This window comes from Amphibalanus amphitrite, unplaced genomic scaffold (genome assembly GCF_019059575.1).
Source record: "Amphibalanus amphitrite isolate SeventyFive unplaced genomic scaffold, NRLGWU_Aamphi_draft 000414F_arrow, whole genome shotgun sequence".
NCBI classification, from domain to species: domain Eukaryota; kingdom Metazoa; phylum Arthropoda; class Thecostraca; order Balanomorpha; family Balanidae; genus Amphibalanus; species Amphibalanus amphitrite.
The window spans coordinates 223,915-249,701 of NW_024881908.1; the positions used below are offsets into that span (position 1 = coordinate 223,915).

Below are 25,787 nucleotides of genomic sequence, written 5' to 3' on the forward strand. Positions count from 1 at the left end.
TTCGATCTCGTACCAACCTAAACTAGTAAAATAAATCGCGGACGCATGGGGAAAGAAAGATCCAGCGGGCTTGATCTAGCGTGAATCTAGACCGTGGGAGGAGAACTTGGGGGCCTTGGGGACAAGGCCGCACAAGGCCGTATAAGTTATTGGGGTTGGGGGGTGAGAAAACTTATACGGCCTTGGGTGAGAAGGTGAGAAGCGGGACTTGGAGGAACGTGTGCCGAGCAAGGTTGTAGAACTCCGAACTACTATAGGCGCCGAGCGTGGGAAAATGCAAGAAGCATGAGGATTGTGGAGTTGTTCTGTTTGTTTTGTCCTTTTGTCTTTGTCATATAGGAAGTGTTTACGTAAACTGTTGTTACGGGGTCGTCGCGCGCAAGGTCGCGCGTGATGACTAGTGACGGCTGACTCAAGGCTGACTGCAAGTTTGAGTTGCCTTCTGGTCAAGACGGCGTTTACATTTTGGTAGGATCAAGTAAAGGCAAAGGCCAAGGCTGTAAAACATAAAGGCGAGGTGCTGGAGCCGAATGGGATGCCGCTTACAGTGGAGGAAGCAGTTTCGTCGCCTGCCTTCAAGACCCAAGGATTTGTGAATGTTATAGGCACTAAAATTGACGATGAGCTGAGGTTACGAGTAAACTTGTTTGAAAGGGAGGACTTTGAGAAGTGGAAAGTAATCTTCTCAGAGCTAACATGCTCAAGCTTGAATTGTGAGAAGCTTTTGCCTGCTGGAAAAGGTCGCAAAGTAGTGTTTGGGCAGCGCCTGATATGCCAGCATGGCAGGAGACACAAAGGCATTAAGAAGACATATACAGGGTGAGTACAAAAGGCAAACTGTTCATGTTAAAGCAGATTTTAGGCTTTGTGAAGGTATCAAAATCAAAATGACAGAAGACCAAGGCAGGTTATCAGGCATGTTCTGGACTTGAGGCAGATGCCATTGATGTCACCAGTGCCAGTGGTAGGTAAAAAACTCTCCTAGTAGGTTAACCCGCGTCCCGCTGGGATCCTGGATTTCCACGCCCTGCTTGTTGGGGGGGGGGATGTTTGAACACCCCCTTCTAACTCAGCTCCTGGGCCATGTAGCGATACGGGAACGGTGGCGTATGAAAGAGTGTAAAAGTAAGGAAGAGGTCACTTCAGTCACTTTTTTGGTCAGGTCAAAGGTCAGGCCACCAGGGGTCATTGAAGGCCAAAATTTGTTGATTTGTAGGTTAGATGTCGACAAATTTCAACAAATCGATGCACAGCTCGAAAACTAATAAAGCTACAGCGCCGCGGAAAAGCGCATTTGATAGCCCTATTAACGCTCTTAGAATAGAATCGAATAGTGGTTACGGATTTTTAGGACGGTCAACAAAGGACCTGTAGGAAATCCGGTCATTTGCTTCTCCCTTACACCAACCATGTAGCTTTTGGCTCATCCTGGCACCACATGCTTAATCAGTTCGCAGGGTATACTTCCTGTTCACCCACAGCCTGTCAAGACGGTTCTTGAATGTGTTCAAGTTCGGTGCCGCGACAACATCTGCAGGGAGACTGTTCCAGCTGTCCACTATGCGATGACAGAAAGAGGTCTGGCGAAGATGGGAGTTCACTCGTCTCTTCTTCAGTTTCAGATGGTGACCACGCGTTCGATCTGAGGTGTCGAGCTGCAGAAGGTCGGCTACTTTCACTCTCAGGCATCCTGTCAGAATCTGGTACGCCATTATCATATCTCCTCTCATCCTTCTATAGTACATGGAGGGGAGGTCCAAGGCTCGAAGTCGATCCTGGTACTGAAGGTGACGCAATGGACGAACCAGCTTAGTTGCTCTTCTTTGGACCCTCTCAATGGCATCCTGGTCCGATCTGAATGTAGGTCCCCACACCACATTTGCATACTCAAGGTGAGGACGCACCAGAGTCCGGTAGAGGAGAGGCAGAGAATGACTGTTTAGGGCTTTGAAAGCCCTCTTCACCAGTCCAAGAGCTCTGTTCGCACGACCCACAGCAGCCGCCACCTGTTCATGGAACTTAAGGTCTTCATCAATGACGAGTCCAAGGTCCTTCTCCATATGCACCTGAGCTAGAGTGGAACCGTTCATCAGGTAGCTGAAGTGCTCGTTAGAGGACCCTAAGTGCATTAGCTTACACTTATCTTGGTTAAAGGGGAGCTGCCACCTGTCTGCCCAGCGTCCCAAGGCATCAATGTCCTGCTGCATGAGAGCCTTGTCCTGAAGGGTGGTCACTTCCTGGTAGAGCTTGGTGTCGTCTGCAAAAAGCATAGAACGGCTTCTGACAGCATCTGGGAGATCATTAATGAAGACTAGAAACAACAATGGTCCCAGTACTGAGCCCTGGGGAATGCCACTGCTGACCCACGTCCAGCTCGAGCAAACGCCCTCCACCACAACTCTCTGCCTCCGGTTTGCTAGGAAGGCAGATACCCAGCGGAGCAGGTTTCCTCCAATGCCATATGCTTCTAATTTCCTGAGAAGTCTCTGGTGGGGCACTCGATCAAACGCCTTCTGGAAGTCCAGATATACCACATCCACAGCACCTCTCCTGTCCAGGATGGTGAGCCACTCTTCAATCACCAACAGTAGCTGTAGGGCACAAGATCTTCCAGGCAGGAACCCAAACTGGTCATTGGTAAGTAGGTCGTTTTCAAGGAAATGCTCCAGTAGCCTATCTCGAACAAAAGATTCTAGCAGCTTACAAGCAATGGAGGTGAGGCTTACTGGCCTGTAGTTGCCAGGCAGACCTCTGTTTCCCTTCTTGAAAATCGGGACCACATTTCCCTCCTTCCACTTAGCTGGGAGGACTCCTGTATCAATAGAGCGCTGGAATATCATCTTGAAAACTGTACAGAGAGGGGTGGCCAACTCTTTCAGCACCCTCGGGTGGAGTCCATCGGGACCTGGGGACTTGCTACAGTTCAGGGCTGCTAGTCTCCTTCTGATCTCATCTTCTTGTATCCTGATGCTGGTGAGTGGCTCTCCCGTGAACTTCAAATCAACTTCTGGGATGTTGCTGATGTCCTCATCTGTAAACACTTTGCTGAAGAAGGTATTCAATACCTCAGCCTTCTCTCCACTTGTGGTAGCACTGGTCCCATCACTTCTTAACAGCGTCTCAACTCTTGCTCTCACTTTTGTCTTTGAGCCAACATACTTCCAGAAGACCTTAGGGTTTTGAGTCACATGATTTGCTAGCTGGCTTTCGTAGTTTTGTCTCAGTCTTCTGGTCAAGTTTCTTAGCATATTCTTTGCTCTCTTAAATTCAAACCTATCTTGCTCAGATGACGACCTCCTGTACAGCTTATACAACCTGTCCTTATTTCTTTTTGCACGCAGAAGAGCACTGTTGGTGTATGGTTGACGCTTCCTCTTAAGTACTCTTCTTAAGGGAATGTGCCTTTTTTCTGCCTCATGCATCAATGCCAGGAGTTCCTCCCAGCCTGAATCAGCATCACAGAGCTGCAGTCTGCTAATAATACCAGAGTTTTGGATAGCCTGTGCCATCGATAGAAAATCCGCCTTCTTAAAGTCCTTTGTTTGAGTGTTGCCCTTGATCAGTTCAGTCTTACATCTGATATTAAATACAAGACAATCATGATGACTATTTCCCAAAGGCGAGTAGTGCTTGAGATCTGCCACCATACCCTCCTCTGATGTGAAGATAAGATCAATAGTGCTCGGTGACTTGTTGGGCATAAAGTGGGTTGGTTCCTCTACATGTTGTGTGAGAAAGCAGTCTTCCACAGTATGAAGGAACTTGTGGGTGTAATGGCTATCAGGTGCTTCAGATCTTCCCAACTTCCAATTGATTTCACGATAGTTGAAGTCGCCAGTAATTACTATGCTACTTGGGTTACTTTGGCATACTGTTTTCATTAACTCACAGAGGGCATCTGTTGATGATGGCCCATCACAACTAGGGCTACGGTAGATGGCTCCCAGAATGAGGAGTTCACCCTTAACTGGTTCAATATGCATCCACATAGATTCTTCAAATAATCCAGGGAAGCAAATCTCTGATGCCATTATGCCTTCCTTCACCAGTATCACAATGCCCCGCTTACCTGATGCACCCAGTCCCGGCTGACTTGCATCAAAGTTTAAATAGGGCACATAGTGATCTCCAACTGCAAAACATCCAAGTGAGAGTGGCCTTATCTGAGCTTTAGGGATAGCCTCTGTCAAAACAATCACATCTGGCCATGCACAGGTTTCAGCCAGCAATGCCAATTCATCCAGCTTGTTTGGAAGACCATCTGCATTTGTGTACATTATTTTCAATTGAGTCACATTTTCCAGACAAATTGGTTCTTTCTTTGGTCGATCAGTATGCACAGTGTCCTGCTCCTGTGACAAGTTAGTTACATGCCCCTTTGCTTTTGAAAATTTACATGCATCACAGACACAGACATGCCCATGCTGAAGCCTCAAGCATGCATCATAAGCAGTTTTAGCACCCTCTGGATCTGGACATGCAAAATATCTGTAAGCTAGGCCGCAGACTTCCTCAATGGGCTGACCACTTAGTCAGACTCCGCTTCTTTCGTTGTTGTGGCGGACGTTTGCTGCCCCTGCATCGTGCATCACCACCACTTTTCCCCTTTGGATGCGAACAACCTTACCCTCTTCCCTTAGTCTCTTTGCCTCAAGACGTAACTTCCTGTCCTTCTCCCTTTCTTCTGGAGTGCGATCTGGTGACAGGTACACATTACCATATGCATGATGACCCCTCAGTTGAGGTGCCTGCTTGAGTATATCCCATTTTTTCTCTTCATCCTCCAGTGTGACAATCAGGGGACGAGGCCTCTCAGGCTGGATCTTACCTGCCCTGAAGGCCCTGACAATGTTCACTTTGATGTGCAGCTCCTCTTCAATCATACTCTTAGTTTTCTTGACATCGTCCTGTGCTCTCTCCTTTGAGTTTTGGGCAGAACTTTCAGGAAGATTATGCACCACAATGTTGTTTCTTCTCTTCTCTTTATCAAAGAAGCTGCCGACTGTTTTTGCCAAACTTGCCTCCGGGTCATCACTGGTGGGTCTTGGTGTGTCGGACAGCGCTTCTATTTTCTTTTCCAGCTTCTTCACAGCTTCTGCATATGTCTTCCTTTGTTCTAACTCTGTTGCTCTTGTTACTTCCACTTTTTCATCTTGCATTGTGACTTTTACCTCAATACGCTGCACAGTCTCTTCAATTAACTTGGCCTGCTCGGAACATGCTGTGTGGCATGCCTGTATCAGGTTTTCATGCTCTTCCAGTTGTCGCTTGAAATCAGTGTACGCTGCCTCTTGGACTTTGCATAAGTCCCTGCTGCTTGAAGCAACCCCTGCCACAGACTCACCCTGACCCAGTAGCACACCTTTGAACTCATCAAGTGCTCTGGTTACACATTCTTTCATCTTGGACTGGTTGAGCAGACTGGGCAGTGTTTGCTGGCAAAACGTGCAGACCCAGAAGAACCCGAACTTACGGATCGCCTCAAACTCTTCTACCGACCTCAACTGACATTCAGTGTGGAACCATGTCTCACATACATCACAACAGATGCAGGTGTCCTCCTTGATATCCTTGCCACACTTACTCTTCGGACCACCCTTGCACAAATAAAGTCCCTCAGAGGCCTCAGAATTAGCATCTCCACCTACCTGATCCTCAAATGTTACCTTCTTAGACATATGTGACGCATCTCCCGTAGTCCCCATTCTGGATTTCACTGGCTGCTTGGGCCCTTGCTTAAGCTTGCCCCTTGGTTCAGTCATACTTTAGCAGCATGCAACAATACCAATCACTTTGTCATGCAATATACCTCACTTTCCTCCAAAGCTTTTGACCCTTTCAACCAACACTTGGAGAAGCAACCGGTAGGTCTGGTCAGGATGGCGCCAGGAATGGGGACGCTCTTTCTGAGTAATTCTCTCAGATTTGACCAACCATCAACGGTTTTGCCCGCACGGGGCAAAAACTGCCAAAATACCACCAATTTTTTCCGGAAACCGTTTTTCTGCAATATTGTTTTACTCAAACTGTTACGCCGCTAGTATCCGCGGCTGAGTTCGTTCCAGCTTCCGGGCCCGCGATCTCGGTCCGAGATCTCACACAGCGTTCTGAATAACGTAGTCATGTATTGGTGATCGGTGTCCGGCGGGGGCCGCTGCCCGACTGCTGCACGGCCGCACCGTGCCCGCGAGCGCAACGAGCTCAGCGCCACCTAGTCTACTGCACAAAGTTCAGAGGGCAAAGGGCTACGTCACCACACACTACCCCCCTCAACAGGAATGACAATCGTGGCGAAGCAGACAACCCAAAAACTGGCCGAAATAAGACTAAACATCCGTCTAAAATTATTTCAAAGCAAAACCAGTCGCTTCGAACACGACCTTGTGTCGCCGTCACATTTCGGCTATGAGGCGACGTGGCTGCTTCCGCTGCCTGACGGAAACACGCTGGGCGATGCCCCCAGCTGCTGATCCAGCTCCTGGTCCTGTCGCCGATGAGGTCGCACCGCCACCTCTGCTGACCTCCTCCTCGGCACCAGCGTTGCCGCCTGCAGCCACCTGCGCTTCCTCGGAGCTGCCACCGGTAGCGGTAGCAGGTGCTGTCACAGCATCATTGCCCGTCGCCCCCGGCCTGTCTTTGGCCGGTGACCTGACCGTCGTTTCCGACCCGCCGGTCACACCGGACCCGACGATGACCCCCGGTCTGATGGTCACCGGTGGTTCGCCGATCCCTGTGGGGGCCACCGGAACCTGTCCAGTGCGGTTCGGTGCTGCCACCGTCGGCTGCCGGCTGATTTCCTCCGCGCCATCGGACGCTGCAGCAGCCTGTTGGGTGCCCGCCAGACGCAGCTGGTCGGCGTGCCGCGACCAGATCGCGCTCCCCACGTCCACTTCGAACGACAGCGGGCCCGTCCGGGCGGTGATGACGCCCCGCCGCCACTTGGACGGTCCACCGTAGGCCCGTGTCCAGACGTGGTCTCCGATCGAGAACTGCCTGTTGTGACCTGGCCTACCGGCCTGCCACTGGCGAAGTTTTTCCTCGCGCTGTCGCACGTGCACATCCGGCTTTAGGAGGTCCAGGTTGGTTCGCACGTTCCGTCCCAACATCATTTCCGCTGGAGACCTCCCCGTGGTCGCGTGTGGCGCCACCCGGTATGCCAGCAAGAACCGCTGTAGGCGCTGAGAAAGCGTTCCTCCGTCCTTGAGTGCAGCTTTCAAGCCATTCTTTACGGTTTGAACTGCGCGCTCCGCCGCCCCGTTGCTACTTGGATGCCACGGCGCTGTCCTGATGTGCCGAATCCCATTCGAGTTCAGGAACTGGGAGAACGCAGTGGTGGTCAGCTGGGGTCCGTTGTCGCTGACCACCTGGACCGGCAATCCAAACCTGGCGAACATTTCGCGCAGAACACGCACAGTGCTTTCCGTGCTGGTCTCACGCATCGGCACTGCCTCCACCCAGCGCGAGTAGCTGTCATACACTATCAGAAAGAAAGAGCCCTAGAAGGGTCCAGCGAAGTCAATGTGAACCCTGCACCAGCAGCTGTCCGTCGGTTCCCAAGGGTGTAGTTCAGCACGCGGTGGTGCCCCGCGCTTTTCCATGCAAGCCGCGCAGTCACGCGCCAGGGCCTCCAGCTCGGCGTCCATGCCAGGCCACCATACGTATCGGCGCGCCACACCTTTCATGTTGGCGCTGCCCAGGTGACCTTGGTGCAGCTCTGCCAGCACCTGTTGCCGAAGGCAGTGGGGAACCACCGTCCTGCCACCCCAGAGCAGACATCCCAGGTCCGTGGAGAGCTCATCCCGTCTCTGACGGAACGGGACCAGCTCCTGCTCCACCTGTCCGGGCCACCCACTGTGCACGTACGTCAGGACGCGCGACAGTACCCGATCGCGGCGTGTCGCCGGCGCGAGTTGTTTGGCCGTCAGAACCGGAGCTACTCCGTCCATGAACAGCAGATACGAGCCGCCGCTGTTGTCGTCCTCAGCATCCGTTGGCTCGACCTCTCCGCCTGGCACTGCCATACGAGACAGACTGTCCTCCAGGTGCATGTCTTCTGATGGACGTAGCTCCACATCATAGGTGAAAGCCGCGAGCTGCAGCGCATACCGCTGGAGCCTGGCCGCCGCCAGCGTTGGCAGCTCGCGCTCCGGACTCAAGATGCGCGACAGTGCCCTGTTGTCCGTGACCAGGGTCCACCTCCGGCCGTAGAGAAACTGACCGAAGCGCTTGACAGCGAAGGACACCGCCAGCGCCTCCTTCTCTACCATTGGATATTTCCTCTCCGTTTTTGTGAGTGTCCGAGAGGCGTACATCACCGGACGCTCCAGTCCTTCCTCGTCAGGCTGCAGAAGCACGGCTCCCACGCCGACTTCACTGCTATCTGTGACGAGCTTGAGCGGCGCCTCTGCATCGTACCGCTTTAGGACTGTGTCCCCTGCCAGCAGTTTCCGCACTCTGACCAGTGCGTTTTTGTGCACATCAGTCCATTTCCACGTGGCGCCCTTCTGTAAGAGCTCGTACAGCGGCGCTAGTTCCGTGGAGAGGTTGGGAAGCACGCGCTGGTAGTAGTTGATGCTCCCCAAGATGCTGCGCAGACTCTTCACATCCTTAGGGTCCGGCATGTCGATCACTGCGTCAACTTTCTCCTGTACTGGACGCAGCCCCTGTGCTGAGATGCGCCAGCCGAGGTACTGCACCTCGTCGAGTCCAAGTTGACACTTCTCCAGTTTCAGCTTCACTCCATGAGCTTCCAGCCGAGTCAGCACTTCATCCAAGCGCACGCACAGGTCTGTCATGTTCGCCGCCGTCACCAGCAGATCGTTTTGATAGGCCACACACCCGTCTATGCCATCCAGGATGTGATCGATTGCGGCCTGAAACACGGAACTGCACGCCGATATGCCGAACGGTAGGGATTTCATCCGATACCGTCCTCGGTGCGTGACGACTGTTGTCATATCCCGCGATTCCTCCGCGAGCTCCAGCTGCAGGAAGGCGTCTTTCAGGTCCAGTTTGCAGAACCGCCGTCCTCGGACGCTCGCAAAGATGTCCTCGGCGGATGGCGTAGGATGCGTCGCCATTTGCAGCTGCGGGTTTACCGTTAGTCGATAATCACCGCACAGACGCACACCGCCATCAGCCCGTGGCACCGTCACCAGTGGTGTTCCCCAGCCGGGCGCGTCGTTTGGACCGACTTTTTCCGCGATCCCGGCCTGCACCCAGCGGTCGAGCTCCTGCTCGACGGCCGGTTTCAGTGCATATGGAGGCGAGCGCACCGGCCGTGACACCGGCCGTGCATCCGGTTTCAGTGTCAGGTGCGCCTTTACTCCACTGATGCGCCCCGGTGTGCCGTCAAACACCGACTCGTGCCTGTTACAGACCGCCTCCAGGTCCGCCGTCCCTCGTTCCGGCGTGACGTCCATCACCGCCGTCTCTCCGCCGCCCACACGTATGTCCAGAGCCCGCAGCCAGTCGCGGCCTAGCAGACGGCGATCGCCAGGCAGGTCCACCACGACCAGTCGCAGTCGATAGTCCCGACCGCGAAACCTTACAAAGACGTCTGCCTCACCCCGGAGAGGGATCCGGTGACCAGTGAATGACGACAGCTGCAGCTGAGTAGGTTTCAATCGCAACCGCGGGATGACCGTGTCCCGCCCCACAGCAGTGATAGGGCTGCCGGTGTCCACCACCATTTTGATGGCCACCCCGTTCACCGGTAAAGTCATTTTAACCGCCTCCGTTAGGTTAACGGCGTTTATCTGCCCCAGCCCCCACATGTCCGCCGTGGCAGTCTGCTGTCGGCATTGACTGCGTAGATGTCCGATCTGCTTGCAGCGGTAGCACCGCCGCGTCTCCGGTGCCGGTCTGACCCCGTCGGACCCACGAGTGTCAGATTCCCGGCGCCCCGGCCCCGTCGGCCGCCGTGACGCTGGTGCCGCACGCGCTGACTCATCCGCGCGCCGTCGGCTCTCCTGACAGTCCCGCTGAAAATGTCCCGCCGCACCGCAGCGGTAGCAGCGGACCGTGCGCCGCTGGCGGTTCCGGTTACCGTCAGCCGTGCGCTGTGGCCGGACAGCGTTCAGAGGCCATTCTTATAAAGAAAAAGGACGGAGGGACGGAAGGAAAAAAAGAACTCAATGAATTAAACGATTCCGTCCTTTTTGGTTATCATAAAGGTTCCGTCCCTCTACCCCTCCCCCTTCGTTGTTTTGCTAGGATGCGTTTTTCGTCTAAATGATCAAGAGCTTTAGTAAATGAAACAGGAATTATTTCCTGCAAAAGTTTCTTTTAAATTTCGTCACAAAGAATGCAATAAGACTAAGAAAATACTGTGTGATCGCTATATGGGTATAATAAAATGAGAACCTGCAATTATTTGGGATCATATTTGAATTTTTATGGGACCGGGGACTGTTGTCTGCTACGATACATAGCCTTGGCCAGAGGCCTTGGCTACGATCAAGGATAATATAGATAGGCGAAGTATGTAATATGTTGTAGTCTTTCCTGCTAGGCTGAAACCCACCAAAGATTGTTTTTGCGTATAAATGTGGTAATGCCTGTGTCTTACTCAGTGATAGGATGTCTAATAAGCGGTAAGGGAACAACGCAGACACCCTGAGTTAGCGTGGCGGCTCGGGACAAGCGGTAGAGATAAAAGAGGAGGGGATACTGATAAGGCATCTTATCGCTCTAGGGGACGACGCGGCGCGCTGCGAACGCGCGCGGCGGCTCGGGATGAAAGGGAGGGAGAGAGGGAAGGAGTAGGTAAAGAGAGAGACGGGGGGCGCAGGTGTTGTTTTGACGAACTGACGCTAAAGAGGGGGGAGGGGGAGCGGGGGAAGAAATGGCCTGTGGATCTTCTCTGTGTGGGGACAGCGAGGACAGTCCAGCGAGAGCGCTTTAGCGTGGCGGAGTGTATACGAATTTCTCTGCGTGCAAACAAGAACTTTAAGTGCTAACGAGAAGTTGTAGTGCCACGTGACTCAGACCTCCAACCGCGATACCAGTCGAGGCGCCAGAGGACACAGGACACAGGCCAGGTGAGGGTGGAGCTACTGGGAGGCAGTTGCAAACAGTAAACACCTACCACTTACTGGATATTGCATCTCAACGTGTCCAATCCTGCCTGTTAATGTGTATGCCCGATAAACAACGATAGCTGCAGAACGATAAGGTGGCGGTCTATAGGTACTTGGTCTGCATGTCAAATTGACTAATTTTCGTGTGAAATAACTCCCGACCAATGTCATACAGTTCACATATCGATTAGCATGCAGCCTGAAACACATTTCTCACAAGTTGCTCTCGCAACCAGCTAAATATCGTATCAATGCCGTAAAAAAGCGCTGCTGAAGAGCAGCGCTATTTCTGATGCGTTATTTTTCACGAACAACGCAAAGTCTTACGTCACCAGAGGCGTCTTTGTCTCTTTATGATACGGAAACGCGTCCTTTTGGGTGGGGGTAACGTCAATCTGGCTTCGTTCTTTTAACGGGTTCCGTCTTTCGTCTTCGTCCTTTTATGATATCCAAATTCCGTCTAATCTCAGAAATGACGGAGCGTCCCTCCGTTCTTTTCTTTATAAGAATGGCCACAGCTGATCCGGTCCCGAGGTCACCACATCGACCTCTGGCCGCTCGTCGAATGCGGTGGTTGACCGTCCGACGCCGTCCGTGCTCAGAGACGCACTACGGAACTGCGCCACCAGCATTTGCGTTTGCTCGTATGCACGAGCCGTAGCCTGCAGATCTTGCAGTGGAAAGTTGTCTCCTTTGGTTCCGACCGTCTGCAACAGTCGCTCCTGAATTTGTGGAGTCGCGCCAGCCACGCTCCTGTCCCGGAGCTCACGGTCGAGGTCAGCCGCCGGGAACCCGCACCGCCCAGCCACCGCCCGCAAACGAGCCAGGTACGCGTCGAATGACTCGCCGGCGTACATGCTCGTGCGGTGGAACGTTACACGTTCCGCCATAAGGCTCGGGGTTACATGAGCAGAGTTAATACGCATTACAAACGGACTACAATGGTGAGCGAATAGGAAAATCCGTTCCTGATACGCATTTACTTGCTCATGTAACCCCGGTAAAGGTTAGACGTCGGCTGCAGATATTGGCGTAGTTTAGCCACAGCGGTGTCGTACTGTGACGTTGCAGCCGTTACAGCCGCGGTCGGCTCCGGCAGGGTGTCGAACACGTCCTGGATGTCCGGCCCCATTAGATGGAGCAGGACTGCAGTCCGCCGCCGGTCGTCTGTTATGTCCATCGCCTCGGCGTAGAATTCCAGACCCTTCAGCCACCGGCTAAAGTCCATCCCCTTTTCAAAAGGAGCCACGCTCGGCAGTCCGGCCGCCATGTTTGCCACCGCCCCGAGGCTGCACCGGGGTCAGGCACTGCACACTGCACTGACCGCGCTGACTCACCAGTCACGCCACACCGAGCAGAGTCCAAAGTTCAGAGTCCAGCGGCCGCCGTCGCCGCCCGCACCACTGTGTACGCGGCACGGAGGTGCAATACAAATGTTCCCAACAACGATACAGCGAACCGCAGCGGCAGAGCTTACAGCGTTAATGCACAAAATTATGCAGCAGTATAAAAAAATACTAAGCACTAAGCAGAACTAAGCACTAAGCAATATTACCCGGTCCGACGCTATCACTTCACCGTGATGTATATCCGCGCCGACCGCCGCGCACTGCACCATCCAGTACGCCAAACGAGTTTGTCCGAGTCCCGACGCTGTCACTTCCCCGTGACGTATATCCGCGTCGGCCACCGGTGCCGCACCACCAGAACGCCAAATCCGTGAGATCGCCACTTGTCCTTCCGAGATCACCACTAAGCGAATCTCATCCTCGTCGCCAAGTTGTTACGCCGCTAGTATCCGCGGCTGAGTTCGTTCCAGCTTCCGGGTCCGCGATCTCGGTCCGAGATCTCACACAGCGTTCTGAATAACGTAGTCCTGTATTGGTGATCGGTGTCCGGCGGGGGCCGCTGCCCGACTGCTGCACGGCCGCACCGTGCCCGCGAGCGCAACGAGCTCAGCGCCACCTAGTCTACTGCACAAAGTTCAGAGGGCAAAGGGCTACGTCACCACACAAACCTTGCACGAACTTTCTTTTACCAGCATCGTGTTCCTCTCGTCAAGACGCGTCGAATGGACTATCACTTGACCTTGAAAGGTCAATTTGAAAATTTGACCTCAGGTCAAGGTCATGACCTGACTGGTAAGGGTTGCATATCAGTCGATCCGTATCGTCGAGCTAAACACAACTCCGGACACCGGAACCCGTTCCAGGCGACGGGTTCCGGTGTCGCCTGGAACTCGACGACACCGGTGAGAAGATCGCGGGCTGGCTAGAACGCTCACGCTGGACAGCCCTCAACAACGGAGAGCCCACCCGCGCCGGCTACGGGACCGGGCCACTGACTGCCCCAGACGTTGCGCTCTACCACCAGAACCTGGCGCTGCGGAGCACCTGGACCATCGGCACAGATCTCGGCAGTGATCAACTCCCCCAGGTGGTCCAGACCGCGACGAGCGGCGCCCGCCCTCGCCGCATCAGAAAGACCAGATGGTCCTGGCAGAAGGCGGACTGGATACAGTTCACCAGCGGCTGCGAGGCGGCCTTCTCTGCCCTGCCTCCTGATCTACCTACACTCACCCCGTCGAGAGAGTGGCAACCATAATCACGTCAGAGATCACGCGTGCCATCCCCCACGGCGCTCGCGCCGACCCGAAGCCCTGGGCCTGCGATCCTGAACTGATTGATGCGATCTCGGCAAGGCGAGCAGCACGGGCAGAGATGACTTCTAATCCCTGTCCTGCAACAAGAGAGAGGTGGAAAGCTGCAAAGAGGGCGGCCGCCGCAGCAGAAGAGTCGGCCAGAACCAGGACCTTAAGAGACTTCGTCTCTAAGGAGCTAAACCGGCCCACGAGCATCGGGCGCGTCTCCAAGATTCTTGGGAGGATGGAGGGCGCCGTACCTGAGTCCCGACCGGGACAGGCAATCAGCGGGGACTGTGGCAAATTAGCCATAGAGGACCGTGCGAAAGCCAACGCCTTCGTCGGGACATGCGCAGCGGTGAGCAAGCAGGTCCGCTGCCCGAAACGAGACCGGCCCGCGAAGAAGGAACTGGCATCCCTGAGGGACAACGGCTGCACATGCCTCGACACTAAAGAAGAGGCGTGCGCCCCCTTCAGCATGAAGGAGATGGAAGCCCAGATCCGGGTGCTGAAGTCCAGGAAAGCGCCCGGCCCGGACCAGGTGTGCACTGAGCACCTGCGGCATCTCGGCCCCACAGCCAAGTCCGTACTGCTGCGCCTGATCAACCAGACCTGGGCAGATGCCACCATACCAAGCGCGTGGCGGAGGGCCACCATCATACCGATCCTGAAGACCGGCAAGAACCCACAGTCCGTGACGTCATACCGCCCAATAGCCCTCACCAGCCACGTGGCAAAACTGGCAGAACGGATGGTCGGCGCTCGACTCAGCCAGATCGCCGAAGCGAGGAACCAGATCCCTGCCGAACAGGTGGGCTTCCGGCGCGGAAGATCGGTGGAGGAAAACCTCGGCCGCCTTGTGCAGACCGTACAGGACGGCTGGAACCGACCCCGCCCCGCCGGTCGCCCTACCGAGGGGAAGACGGCGGAGAAGTTCGCGCTGGTAGCGTATGACTTCAGCAGAGCCTATGACAAGATCGGCTACCGCATGCTACAACTTAAACTGGTCCGTCTTCAGCTCCCATATGCATGGTAAACTGGATCTTCCAGTTCCTCCGTGACCGACGCGCCAGGGTCGAAGTGAACGGCTGCCTCAGCGAGGAGCGCCCCTTCAGAGCGGGCCTCCCTCAGGGTTCGGTCTTGGCACCGACCCTGTACACCCTGTGGTCGGCCGACCTTGTGAGCGACCTGAGGAGCGACCCTGGTACCAGCGTATTCATGTACGCTGACGATACCGCCACACTGAGCGGTAGATGCCGGATGGAGACGGCAAGAGAACGAGCCCAGATCGCAGCTGACACGATGGTCAGGTGGGCCAACAGGTGGAAGATGGTGATCGCCGGGGAGAAGACCCAGGCCCTGGTCCTCTCCCAGTGGTCCCATGACGCCAAAGACTTCCAGATCAAGGTGGCCGGAACATCGGTCAAAGGATCCCCGCACCTGAGACTCCTAAGTCCTAGGAGTCACTTTTGACAGGCTCCTCCACTTCGGGGAACATTGCAGGAACCTGCGCCGGAAAGTAAAACCCAGGACGGCCCAGCTGAGGAAACTGACTGGTCGCAGCTGGGGCCTCCAGGAGGCGCAACTACGGACCGTTGCCGACGGATACGTTCGGGGCGCCCTGGAGTACGCGGCAGCGGCGTGGCTCCCGGCGGCGTCTGAAGCTCACGTCGAGCTGATCGAACGCGAGCTGCGAGCGGCGGCTCGTGCGGTCACTGGCTGCACGGCCTCAACCCTGACTGCGCCGCTGATTGCCGAGGCCGGCATCCCGCCGGCGCGAGTGCGATGCCCGGCGCTGGCCGCCCGCATGGTGGGCCTGGCCGCCTCGCTGCCCGGCGACGACCCGCTCCGCGCCGTCGGAGAGACGCACGTCGCCCCCCGCCTGAGGACAACCACCGGATGGCGTGAGGTCGGCCACCGCGCCCTGGCTTGGACAGGCGCGGACGACGTCAAAGTGGAAGGACGCCCTACAAAGACTATCCCACCGTGGGACCACTATGGAGAAGCTGTGACTTTCTGCCTGGACGTCGGCTCCGGCGGCCAGAGAGCGGCCCCTGCGCACATACGGAGGGGAGCGGCAGAGGCCACACTGGAACATCTGCCGCCCCGCGCCACCTGGATAGTCGGACGGCTCGGCGGAGGGAGGCGTCTTCCAGGGCGGGGGCGGTGCCACAATCACCCTCCCGTCGGGAGAGACTCGGGAGGTCCGAGTCCCAGCGGGCCAGCTCTGCTCCAGCACGCGGACAGAGCTGTGTGCCCTGAAGGCGGCCCTGAACGCCATCCGAGCCGCCGACGCCGACATCGCAGACGACCCAATAGTCATCTGCACCGACTCCCAGGCCGCCCTGAGGATGCTGGAGAGCGGCGCCTCCGCCCAGACGACTCACCTAGGGATCTCCATCTGGGAGGACCTACTCGCTCTCTCCCGCCGAGGGTCACTGATCCGCCTCCAGTGGGTCCCGGCGCACTGCGGCCTACGGGAAAATGAGAGGGCCGATGAACTGGCCAAGGAGGCCTCCGGCCTACCCCAGGAGGCAGCAGCAACAGACGTGGGGACGCTAACGAAGGCCGTCGCACGCTGCGCATCCCACCGCTGGCGGCAGGAATGGCCGTCCAGCTTCTTCAAGGACATCATGCGGGACCGTATGCCGTCCCCGCTCAACAACCTCGACCGGGATGCCGCCGTTAACGTTCACCAGCTGCGGGCCGGGCACTGGGGCCGCTCGGAGCAGTATCTGCACCGTATCGGGCGGCGCCCCATCCCGACCTGCCAGCAGTGCAACCTTAAGGCGTGCCCCGCAGCCCGCTGCATCGTGTGCAGAGAGGGCGCCGACACCCCGAAGCATGTGTTGCTCAGGTGCCCGTGCCTGGCCGGCGCCCGCTTGCGACTGACGGGCAACATCCATATTCGACCGGAGCAGCTTAAGGACGGCGAACTGGTGGCGGTCTTGGCCGCCGGCTACCTCCGCTACAAGGAGCCCCTCATGGGGCTACAGGCCGGCCCCATCCGGTCCTGAGGGGAACACCACCACCAACAACAACAACAGCCAAACACAACTAAGGTGTTTTCATCGCCCTAGCATGCCTCTATCAAAAGTTATTCGCGAAAAACAGTCAGATACCATTGGTGACCTGAGATGACCTCAGGGGGCATAAGAAGGGGTCACGGGTGCCATTTTCATGTTTAGTGTGTCAAAGATACTAGTAATTCAGTGTTGACGTCATAATACGCACGGGCAAGGTCTACAATTTTTACTAAGGTCATTTTCAGGCCAGGTCAAAGATGACGTCACAGGTGTCAAAAAAGTCAAAATGGCGGCGCTAGATATGAGGAGAGCTTTTTCTCGAATAATATTTAAAGTAGCCAAGCTAGAAACAATGACCTTACGACGTCACATGACCTTACAGTTGCCCAAGAGCATAAAAGGCCACAAGGTAGTTAACGTTGATCGTATATAAGGTCATTCATAGTATATTGGTCCATTCCGACGCGTTTTAGTGGAAAAAACGGAGTTGATTTTTCCCCTATGAGGTCAAGAAATTGACCTGACCTTAGGTCATCGATATCAAAATTCCGAGGTATACAAGTTGTAGCTATTAATGCCATCGGGCATCGTTACATCCTGCTACTTTCAAAGGCCTCCGTCATCTACTGTAGCTCTGACACGGTGACAAAGTTGCAAAAAAGTGATTTGAGGTTGGGTCATTCCAAGTGACCTGTTGACCTGACCTTGAAAGATAAGGGGTTCAAGCTTGCACACCATGTGTAAAATTGATGAGGGAAAAGTCGTGCCAAATATCGCGGCGCTACGCGCCGCGGTTTTTGGGCTATTCGCAAAAAACGTCGGGGGGGGGGCGGTCAACCGCCCCACCCCGTCGGTGCCCGGGCTCAGTTTCAGTCCATAAAAGAAGCATCAATCATTGGGCGTATTGCGCTGAAACTTATTATGTCTGTAGGCACCCACTTGACACTGCATTTCCATTTGTCACGGTAAGCGAGCTACTACACGTACGCACGTGCAGGGCTCGCTTCTAGATCTTGAGGAGAACGGCTGGGCCGATGGCGCTCAAATTTGTTACACGGTTTGGGACCGGCGTGTAGGGTGCCGTGCACATTGCACAAGTCAGTTGGGGCGCAGATTGCTGATGCGCAAATGCAAGAGACCGCTTCCACAACTCGAGAAAGGCGTATTGCTGGCAAATTGTTAAGTTGATCTGTTCACCCTCAATTGGTTGAGCTATCGGACAAATGACATGGCCATAGAGGGCGGAAGGAGAGAAGGGCATTTACCGCCCCCACCCTCCAAGACTCGTGCGTGATAACTGAAAAAGACGAAAACAACAGAAATGTGAACAGGCAGCGTAAAATTGGTGCAGAAAAAGTCGCAAAAAAGTTTCAGGGCAATTGCATGCATGCACTGCATGCACTGCAGAGCGTATCATTGGTTATTGAAATCGCGAATCATCGGCAAGAGGAAGCTTTAAAGACCAAAACCAACGGGATCTTCGATTTCCTCGCTTTGCCCCCGTCCACCATAAGGAAGGGGCTCGGACTGCCGTCTCCCCCCTTGGTTGTGCCCTTGGCACACCGTCATTGGCTAGCATTTTATTATTATTATAATTCTTCCAACCGTAGGCGGCGGAACGGGGGGGGGGGCGTGCCGCCCTTGATTTTGGCACTTTAACCCTCGCCGGCCGAGGGGGGGGGGGGGTGCCGCCCCCCCCCCATAGGGTTTTTCGCGATAGCTCCGAACACGCTGGCGATAGAGAGCTAAAACTTGGCATACCTGACCTTTGATTCAAGCCGGATCTTTTGACACCAACCGCATGTTCAGATCAGGTCAGGTCACTGACCTATGACGTCATAAGTGAACCTCTGCACGGTCTTCGGATGTCGCACCTTCGCAACGCCCTCACTGCCAGAGATGTCACAGGAAAATGAAACTTGCAGGATCTAGTATCCATTATGAGTCTCACAACTTGTATATCTCGGATTTTTCCTAAAGGTCATATGAGGTCAGGTCATTTTCGTGACCTCACCATTATAAGTCAATGGGAAAAATGAAAACTGCTATTCTGGCGCCGGAAACGATCTCCAACTATCTCAAGCACACAGAATCGTGATTTGATGTACTCCTTGCAAGGTAAATGCGTCACTTTTGCAGTGTTGACCTTGCGTGACGTCATTTATGACGTCATCAAGGTCATATCAGTTTTTCGTCAATAACTTTTGATCAAATTGAGCTAGCGAGTCGGGAAAGCCACCAATGGACTCAGGAAGACCTGCCGAATCGAATGATATGCGACATGACCTCTTTCGACCAACTTCGTGACCTGGGGGTGCTGACCTGACCTTGACCTGAGGTCAACACCCAAAGTTGACCTGACCCGAACAAAAAGTATATCATTCGACGCGCCTGAGCGAGGCGAACACGATGCTGCCAAAATCACGGCTCTGCGGCCGTTTTTTTGCAAAGTTATTCACCAAAAACTGAACCGTACCTTGGGGCACTTGACCTGACCTCAGAGGTCACCGGTTGACCTAGGAACTTAAAATCGGGTACCAATCTCTGCGTCTCGTAACGGCGCACACGCTCGTTTTTTCCGCGACGCGCTAGCTCCACCAGGGGCGAAATGGCGAGGGGGGTCGTAATGGAAAGAATGTAACCAAAAGTCGGGAGTGCTAGATTCCACCGTAGTTCAATGTCTCTGATTATAGATGTTGTTATGAGTTGTAGTATTTTGGTTGACATCGCATATATTGTGTCTAATTTAATATTTAAGCCTTATTTTCATCTTTCCGGCAGATGTACTTTCCGAATGATTGTCACTATCAAGCCCGTGAACAAGCACACCCTCAAGAAGGACAAAACAGTGGCAACCCATCCCGGCCTCATTCGGATAGTGGGATGCCACAACCACACCACTACGGGCGAAGCGGCTCTGAAGGAACTGCGTGTCCTACCCAGCGTCGCACGCAGCTTTAACGAGTACTTTGAGCAAGGTGGGTACCGAATTAACCCAGGGGGGGGGGGGGGGGTTATAAGTGTTATACCTAGATCTCGTATGCTAATAAATGTTGACATTTGTTGGCTGTGCCGTCTTACTTGTAGAATATTTTGCCAATACCATTGAAAAGTATGTAAAAGAAAGTGTGTTTACTTTCTCATCGCGCCTCAGTATAACATTAACTGTCATGTTTATTGAGCCAGCTTATGAATACACAAACTAGAGCAAATACATGAAATGCATCATTCCTTTTATTGGTTTGTTGTCGTTTTCATATAGTGACGCAATAAGCATACCTTTCTGTCTTTTATAATCCATATGAACTGTCAGTTTGCCCGTTTTTTTCTCAGGCATGGGTGCTTCTGAAGCCGCTCGCCATCACAGCAGGAAACGGGCAGCTGAGGGAGACGCGCTAGAGGTGGCTCGGAAGGACACGAATCCAACGAGAAGGGCTGTGGATTACATGCTGCAGCTGTGGAAAAAGAACAAGCACAGAGGGCAAAACGACGCTGACGTGATCCACTCGCTGAAGAGATACGCCGCTGCCCATCCCGAGCTCTCCATTGACATGCTGCAAACTGTCGAGCATTTCTGCGTCTCGCTGGTTACGCCCTTCATGAGAAGAGCCCACAAGGAGATCAGAGAGGCGGGGGAAGTGGTGTACGTGGACGGGGCCGTGTCGGTGGACGGGCTACACACGTGTGTTCGTCCGCTGCTCTGCGCCACTCCGGCCGGCGCCGCGCCCCTGGGCGTCATCTTCACATCAGCTCAGGATGAGGCGTGCCTGACGGCAGGTGCGTTTTAATCGGTACACTTAAGTTAGAGTAGGAAATCACAGCTTTAATTTACTCGTGTCTGTTTTGATTTTAGTGTGGCTTGTTTATGGATAAACAACTAAATGTTCACCGCCGTCCGATCCGGCAATCTCAGGTAATCAGGGGAATTCGGATGCGAGAAGTTGGCGCGCTCAACAAACTCGACACAATCCGTCCCACTATCACTGACTTCAATTGGCTGCGGCTGCTCCCACCAACCGCAGATCAAGCCCGTCAGGAGTCTCGTTTGTCGAGCACCGGAGCGACTCGAACCCGGGCTCTCGCCACAGTGAGTCCGATGCTCTAACCAGCTGAATTACGGGACACAGGGATGTTGTAGTCTAAAATGGACCCGTCTAAGTTATAGCGACAGATGGGCATCCACTGTGGGCTACAGCTATTACATAACAAATCGAATGGAATCACATGTCCCTTGAATTTTATTATCCTTCGAGAAAGACAGTTGTTCACACTCCATCATTTTGCGAAGATATAACAATTGATTCTCTTTTAGGGTTCAAGCTGCTGCAGAAGTCGTTGGGAGCTGAGAGCTTCTTCGGCAAGGGGAGACCGGACTGTCTGATGACGGACGACTCCGCGCCGGAGTGCAGCGCGCTGGCGGCCGTCTGGCCCGAGTCGCGGCAGTTTTCGTCTGTCTGCCACACGCTGCGGCAGGTAGGGCCACTTCGTGAAACGCTCTGATGCCATCGGGACTTGTGAAAAGCTCAGAGCTTTCTTAGAGATGCTTGATTTAGAGATGACATTTTCTGACTGGTCATGGGAAGATCGCAAAAACGGATACATGTATGTGTGCCTTGCATTGGCTTATGCTTAAAGCCATTTTGAATCTTTCACGGGGAGGCTGCATGAGCAATAAATTCGGGGCGTTTAACTCATGAATTTTGTTAACCCTTTTAGTGGCGGGGGGGGGGTTAATTTCATCCACCCCTCAGGTTTTTCGGGAATATCTCCGAAACCGCTGAAGCTGCGATGCTGAAATTTTCTGACTTTTCCTAAAACTTAATTGGGCACATTCCCTGAAAATTTCAAGTTCATAACTTTACCAGGGGCGGCTCCAGAGCACTGGGAATTGGGGGGTCCTATTCGTGAAGCGAGTCATTTGGGCGAAGATCACGATGCTGATGTATTATAACTGTATGCACCAGTTTTACGAACAGTGAATGAAAGGTATCATGTGATAACATATACAAAGTTATTGTGCATCCTCTTTTGACACGTTTTTGCTATAATAGGCGGATCCAGGCGTCCAAAAAGGGGGGGGGTATGTTTTACCTCCCAACATATGTGCCCTGACACCGCCTATGCATGACCAATACAATTGTAGTCGTTCTCTCATAAGAAAATTGTAACATAACAAGACCATTGCCACCCTTTTTAGAAACAGTACCAGCAAAAACCTTATTTACTATACTTTTTGTGTACCCCCAATCTCAATGATCTGTATCCGCCTATGATTTTTGAAAATGCATATTTTTAGGATCCATGTGAATTCCTGGTTCATTCTCTATCGATCGGCAAAAGTTGTGTTAAGATTGGTTCAGAAACCTGGCCGTGATAAACAGTCTAAAATGTATCTGCAATTTGCCCGTTTTAACCCCCCCCCCCTCTACCCCCCTATTGTCATTTTTTAATTTTTATTTTTTAGAAATGTAGATCACGTTGAGCGAGATCGAATGCCGTTTGAATTTTGAAAATCGGCCCGTTAGATCTCGAGATATCAGGGGGGGGGGGTCGTAAACAGCCCCCCCCCCCCTGCCACTAATAGGGGTAGCCAGGAGCCTGCCACTAATAGGGTTAAAGCGGTTCAACTAACTAATGCAATAACATTTAATGCACTTACATTAGCGGGTACTGTGTGCCTTTTTAGTGACGGAAGTCCGCTTGTCAAAGGCGCTGTTTAAGTCCGAGCAAAGTTGTAACCGTGATGTTTATGCATAACCGTGGTACCAAGTACTGCATGGCATGTATTTCTTTGTGCCGCTAGGTGTGGCGGTGGCTCCTGGACAACAGGCACGGTATTGACAAGGATCAGCGCCAGCAATTGTTCAGTCTGACCAAGAGCCTTGTGAACGCCGAATCGCCAGCGAGCTTCTCGGCCATCTGGGAGACATACCTAGCAGATTCGATGACCCAAAGCAGCTGTGATTCCTTCATAAGGTAAGCTAGTGTTATTATTATTAGGAGCGAGCGCGAAGCTTACATCGTCTCACATTCTCAACCAACTCCGATAGCACTCCATGCTTTGGAGGCCTGCTGTACCCACTAGCAGATCGCGCCTGCCAGCTCCGTCCTGGATGCGTAGCGCCGTCCTTCAGGGCTGTCCCTCCGGTTTTGGAAAAAAATCACATAGCGCCAGATATGGTGATTGCGGAGAATTTCAAATCGTTTCAATGTTACAAATGCAGATACAAATGCAAAAAAAAAACAGACTCTGATGGCAGCCATTTCGTTCAGTGTGCTAACAAAACGCTCCGATGGAGCGACGAACATGTTTGTTAGATCGCGTCCACTCACCGCATGCAGGTTCAGGCCCAGCAGGTCGTAAGAGTGTCTGACCTGTACATGAGTGTTAGCAATCAGGCCATGTGCGTCAATGCCGCTGGCAAGAAACGCTCTCACGATTGAGTTGTCACACTCAATCGTGAGGGCCTGTGTAAATGCAGTTACTTTCTGAATGCACCACTTACCCTGTGATCTGCCCCAACAGGTACATGGGAGAGCTTATGGAGCGGCGAGCAGAGTGGGCCCTGGCCTTCAGAAGCTGCGAGATGCTCCGAGGACACCGCAACTATAACTTCGCGGTGGCTTCAGTGTGTGTGCTCAAACACATCGTCCTGAACAGGTCAGAATATTTTGTTCTGGGTAAATGCATTATCGACCACGGGGGGGGGGGGGGGCATGACTTCCCCCGAAAGACCCGATTATTGACATAACGTCGATGACAGTGTATGGGGAGAATCGCACACGACCCTCGGCTGCCCCCACCCCACCCCCGGCCTGTCTGTGCGCCTTTTAGCACCGGATAGGGTCGCTAGTGAACAGATGCAAAACTAACCAACGTTATCTTTTCACGCCTCAGACACGGCGACAGAAGCAGACTCGGCATGCCCAAACCCCCCCCCCCAAAAAAAAAAACAGACAAAAACCTCAGACACGACATGCATTCTCGTTCATAATGATGATGATATGAAGTGACCGGGCACACCAGCAACAAGCTTATATCGCGATTCTTCGTATTCTTATGCTCGTTAATAAGATAATCAAGGTTTTTGAATAGAACATAACAGAGAGGGAGGAGAATGGCGCGCCGTAACAGCGAATGTGCAAACGGGGACATATTCTACACTCTGTTGGTTTGAATCTTTGTGCCACGTACCATAACGGTAACCAGAGGGCAAATTATATCGTACCATCACTCATTTCTGTGTCATTTTTCACAGGTCGTCGAAGGCGGAGAACGCCTGTCAACTCGTGCTGTTGACCGAGGAGTGGGACGACCTCGTGCGGCAGCGGCTGGCAGACGTGGCCCTCGGGCGGCGAGGGAAGAAAGCGACCGCCTGCGAGGCCACCGCCGGGCTCCAGGGCTATGACGTGGTGCAGACAGAAGGTGGGGATGGCAGCTTCAAAGTGAAGGGCGAGGGCGATGACACTCAGGTGTACGATGTGGACCTCAAAACCGGCTGGTGTTCATGCACCAAGGGCCAGACTGGAGCCGTGTGCCAGCACCAGACCGCGTGTGCCGAGCACACCATGACGAGGCTGCCGAAGGGGTACGTGGGTACCAAGGAGCGTCTCCGGCGGCTGGCGGCCGTGGCCACGGGCGAGGAGGCGGCACCGACGGAGGATTTCTTCGCCTCCCTGTTTGAGCAGCATGACTCTGACGGTCCGAGTGACGCTGCTGCTGCTGACGCAGGCACCACTGACGCTGCCTCTGACCCTCCCTCGGCCGATGAGGCCATGGATGCGGCATCTGAAGACGACACTGTGAGCGTCCAGCCGAATCCTCGTCAGTCGCTGATGGCACGGCCGAGCTCAGCTGTCGTGGACGCGCTTCTGTCGGCGTTTGGAGACAAAGTCAGGGCTCTGGGAGACGGCATGACGGAGGAAGGCGCCAGACAAATGACCAGTAGGCTGAAACGGATGCGCACAAGCGCCCAACTGAACAGCGCACTTTCCCAGTTTGGCGACGGTGTTGCATGAACGATACCGGCTCACTTGTATCGCCAGAAGGCGGGATGGATGCCGAGGGGCGTCGCAGTCATCGCCACTGGTCACCTGTCTGTCTTCAAGAGCATTGAAACTGAGGAACAGGGCGCAGAGCATGGTAACCAACATAACGCTACACCAAGTAAGTGTCGAGTTCTACGAAAGTACCCATTCAGTGAATATTCTCGCGTGGTTTACAGTGTTTACCAGATCAGATCATTAACATTGGTGCATTGCTTCCTTGTGTTTCTTAAACGTGTTAAGTCTTTCAAGTGTGTAACGTGGTGAATTTTGTAAGATGGTGTTATGAGTGCAACCGTTTTGTGAACCGTATTCCACCAGCAGTGTAGATACATGAAGCATAGTGAAGTGAAGAGGTGTAGACACGTGGAGCTTCTGTGTGCATGGTCCGTAAAGGCCGCCCCACACTGGACCTCGCATGCGGGTTGCGGGTTTTTGGGTTTTCGGGTTTCTTCAAAATTTAATCATACAATCTATACTGAGTGACCCACACTACCATCTAACAAGCGAGTCTGCATGTTTTTAGCTTGCGAGCTACCTTGCATCGCATTCCAAAAGTTAATTTTGAGTCAACTTTCGATTTTCCTCGCTGCGAGGTCTGCGAGTTCTGCGAAGTCTGGGAGTTTTTCTTTGGAGTCTAATTTTGGTTCGTTGTGCTGGTATTGCGACAATATGTAATTTTCTGAAGGTGTACCGGCTTCACTGCATTCATGGAGTGACCATAAAGGAACGGTGTAATCACTCTAGAATTAGTATTATGCCCGCAAACTCAAAACCTGCAAACTCGCAACCCGCATGCGAGGTCCAGTGTGGGGCGGCCTTTAATCATTGGGAGAGAATGCGTGTTGTATGTCCATTGTGCTATTTGCACATGGTCGATACTGGTGACTGAGGATAGTCGATATGTTATTATGCCACGCATCCATTGGTGAGCCTCGTCTTCGTTGTGTTTCAATAAGGGTGTGAATAAAAGCATACGTGACTATGAAAAAA

The 25,787-nt window shown here is 53.5% G+C and overlaps 1 protein-coding gene across 1 annotated transcript; it reads left to right on the plus strand.

Annotated features, from left to right (window-relative positions):
• Positions 1-165: 165 nt before the first annotated feature.
• On the plus strand, positions 166-25,787 carry LOC122390904. Its single transcript, XM_043384353.1, has 7 exons — positions 166-194; positions 19,530-19,726; positions 20,082-20,525; positions 21,061-21,221; positions 22,552-22,724; positions 23,275-23,409; positions 24,008-25,787. Exons 2-7 carry the CDS (start codon positions 19,543-19,545, stop codon positions 24,765-24,767), a joined length of 1,857 nt encoding a protein of 618 aa, XP_043240288.1. The 5' UTR covers positions 166-194; positions 19,530-19,542; the 3' UTR covers positions 24,768-25,787.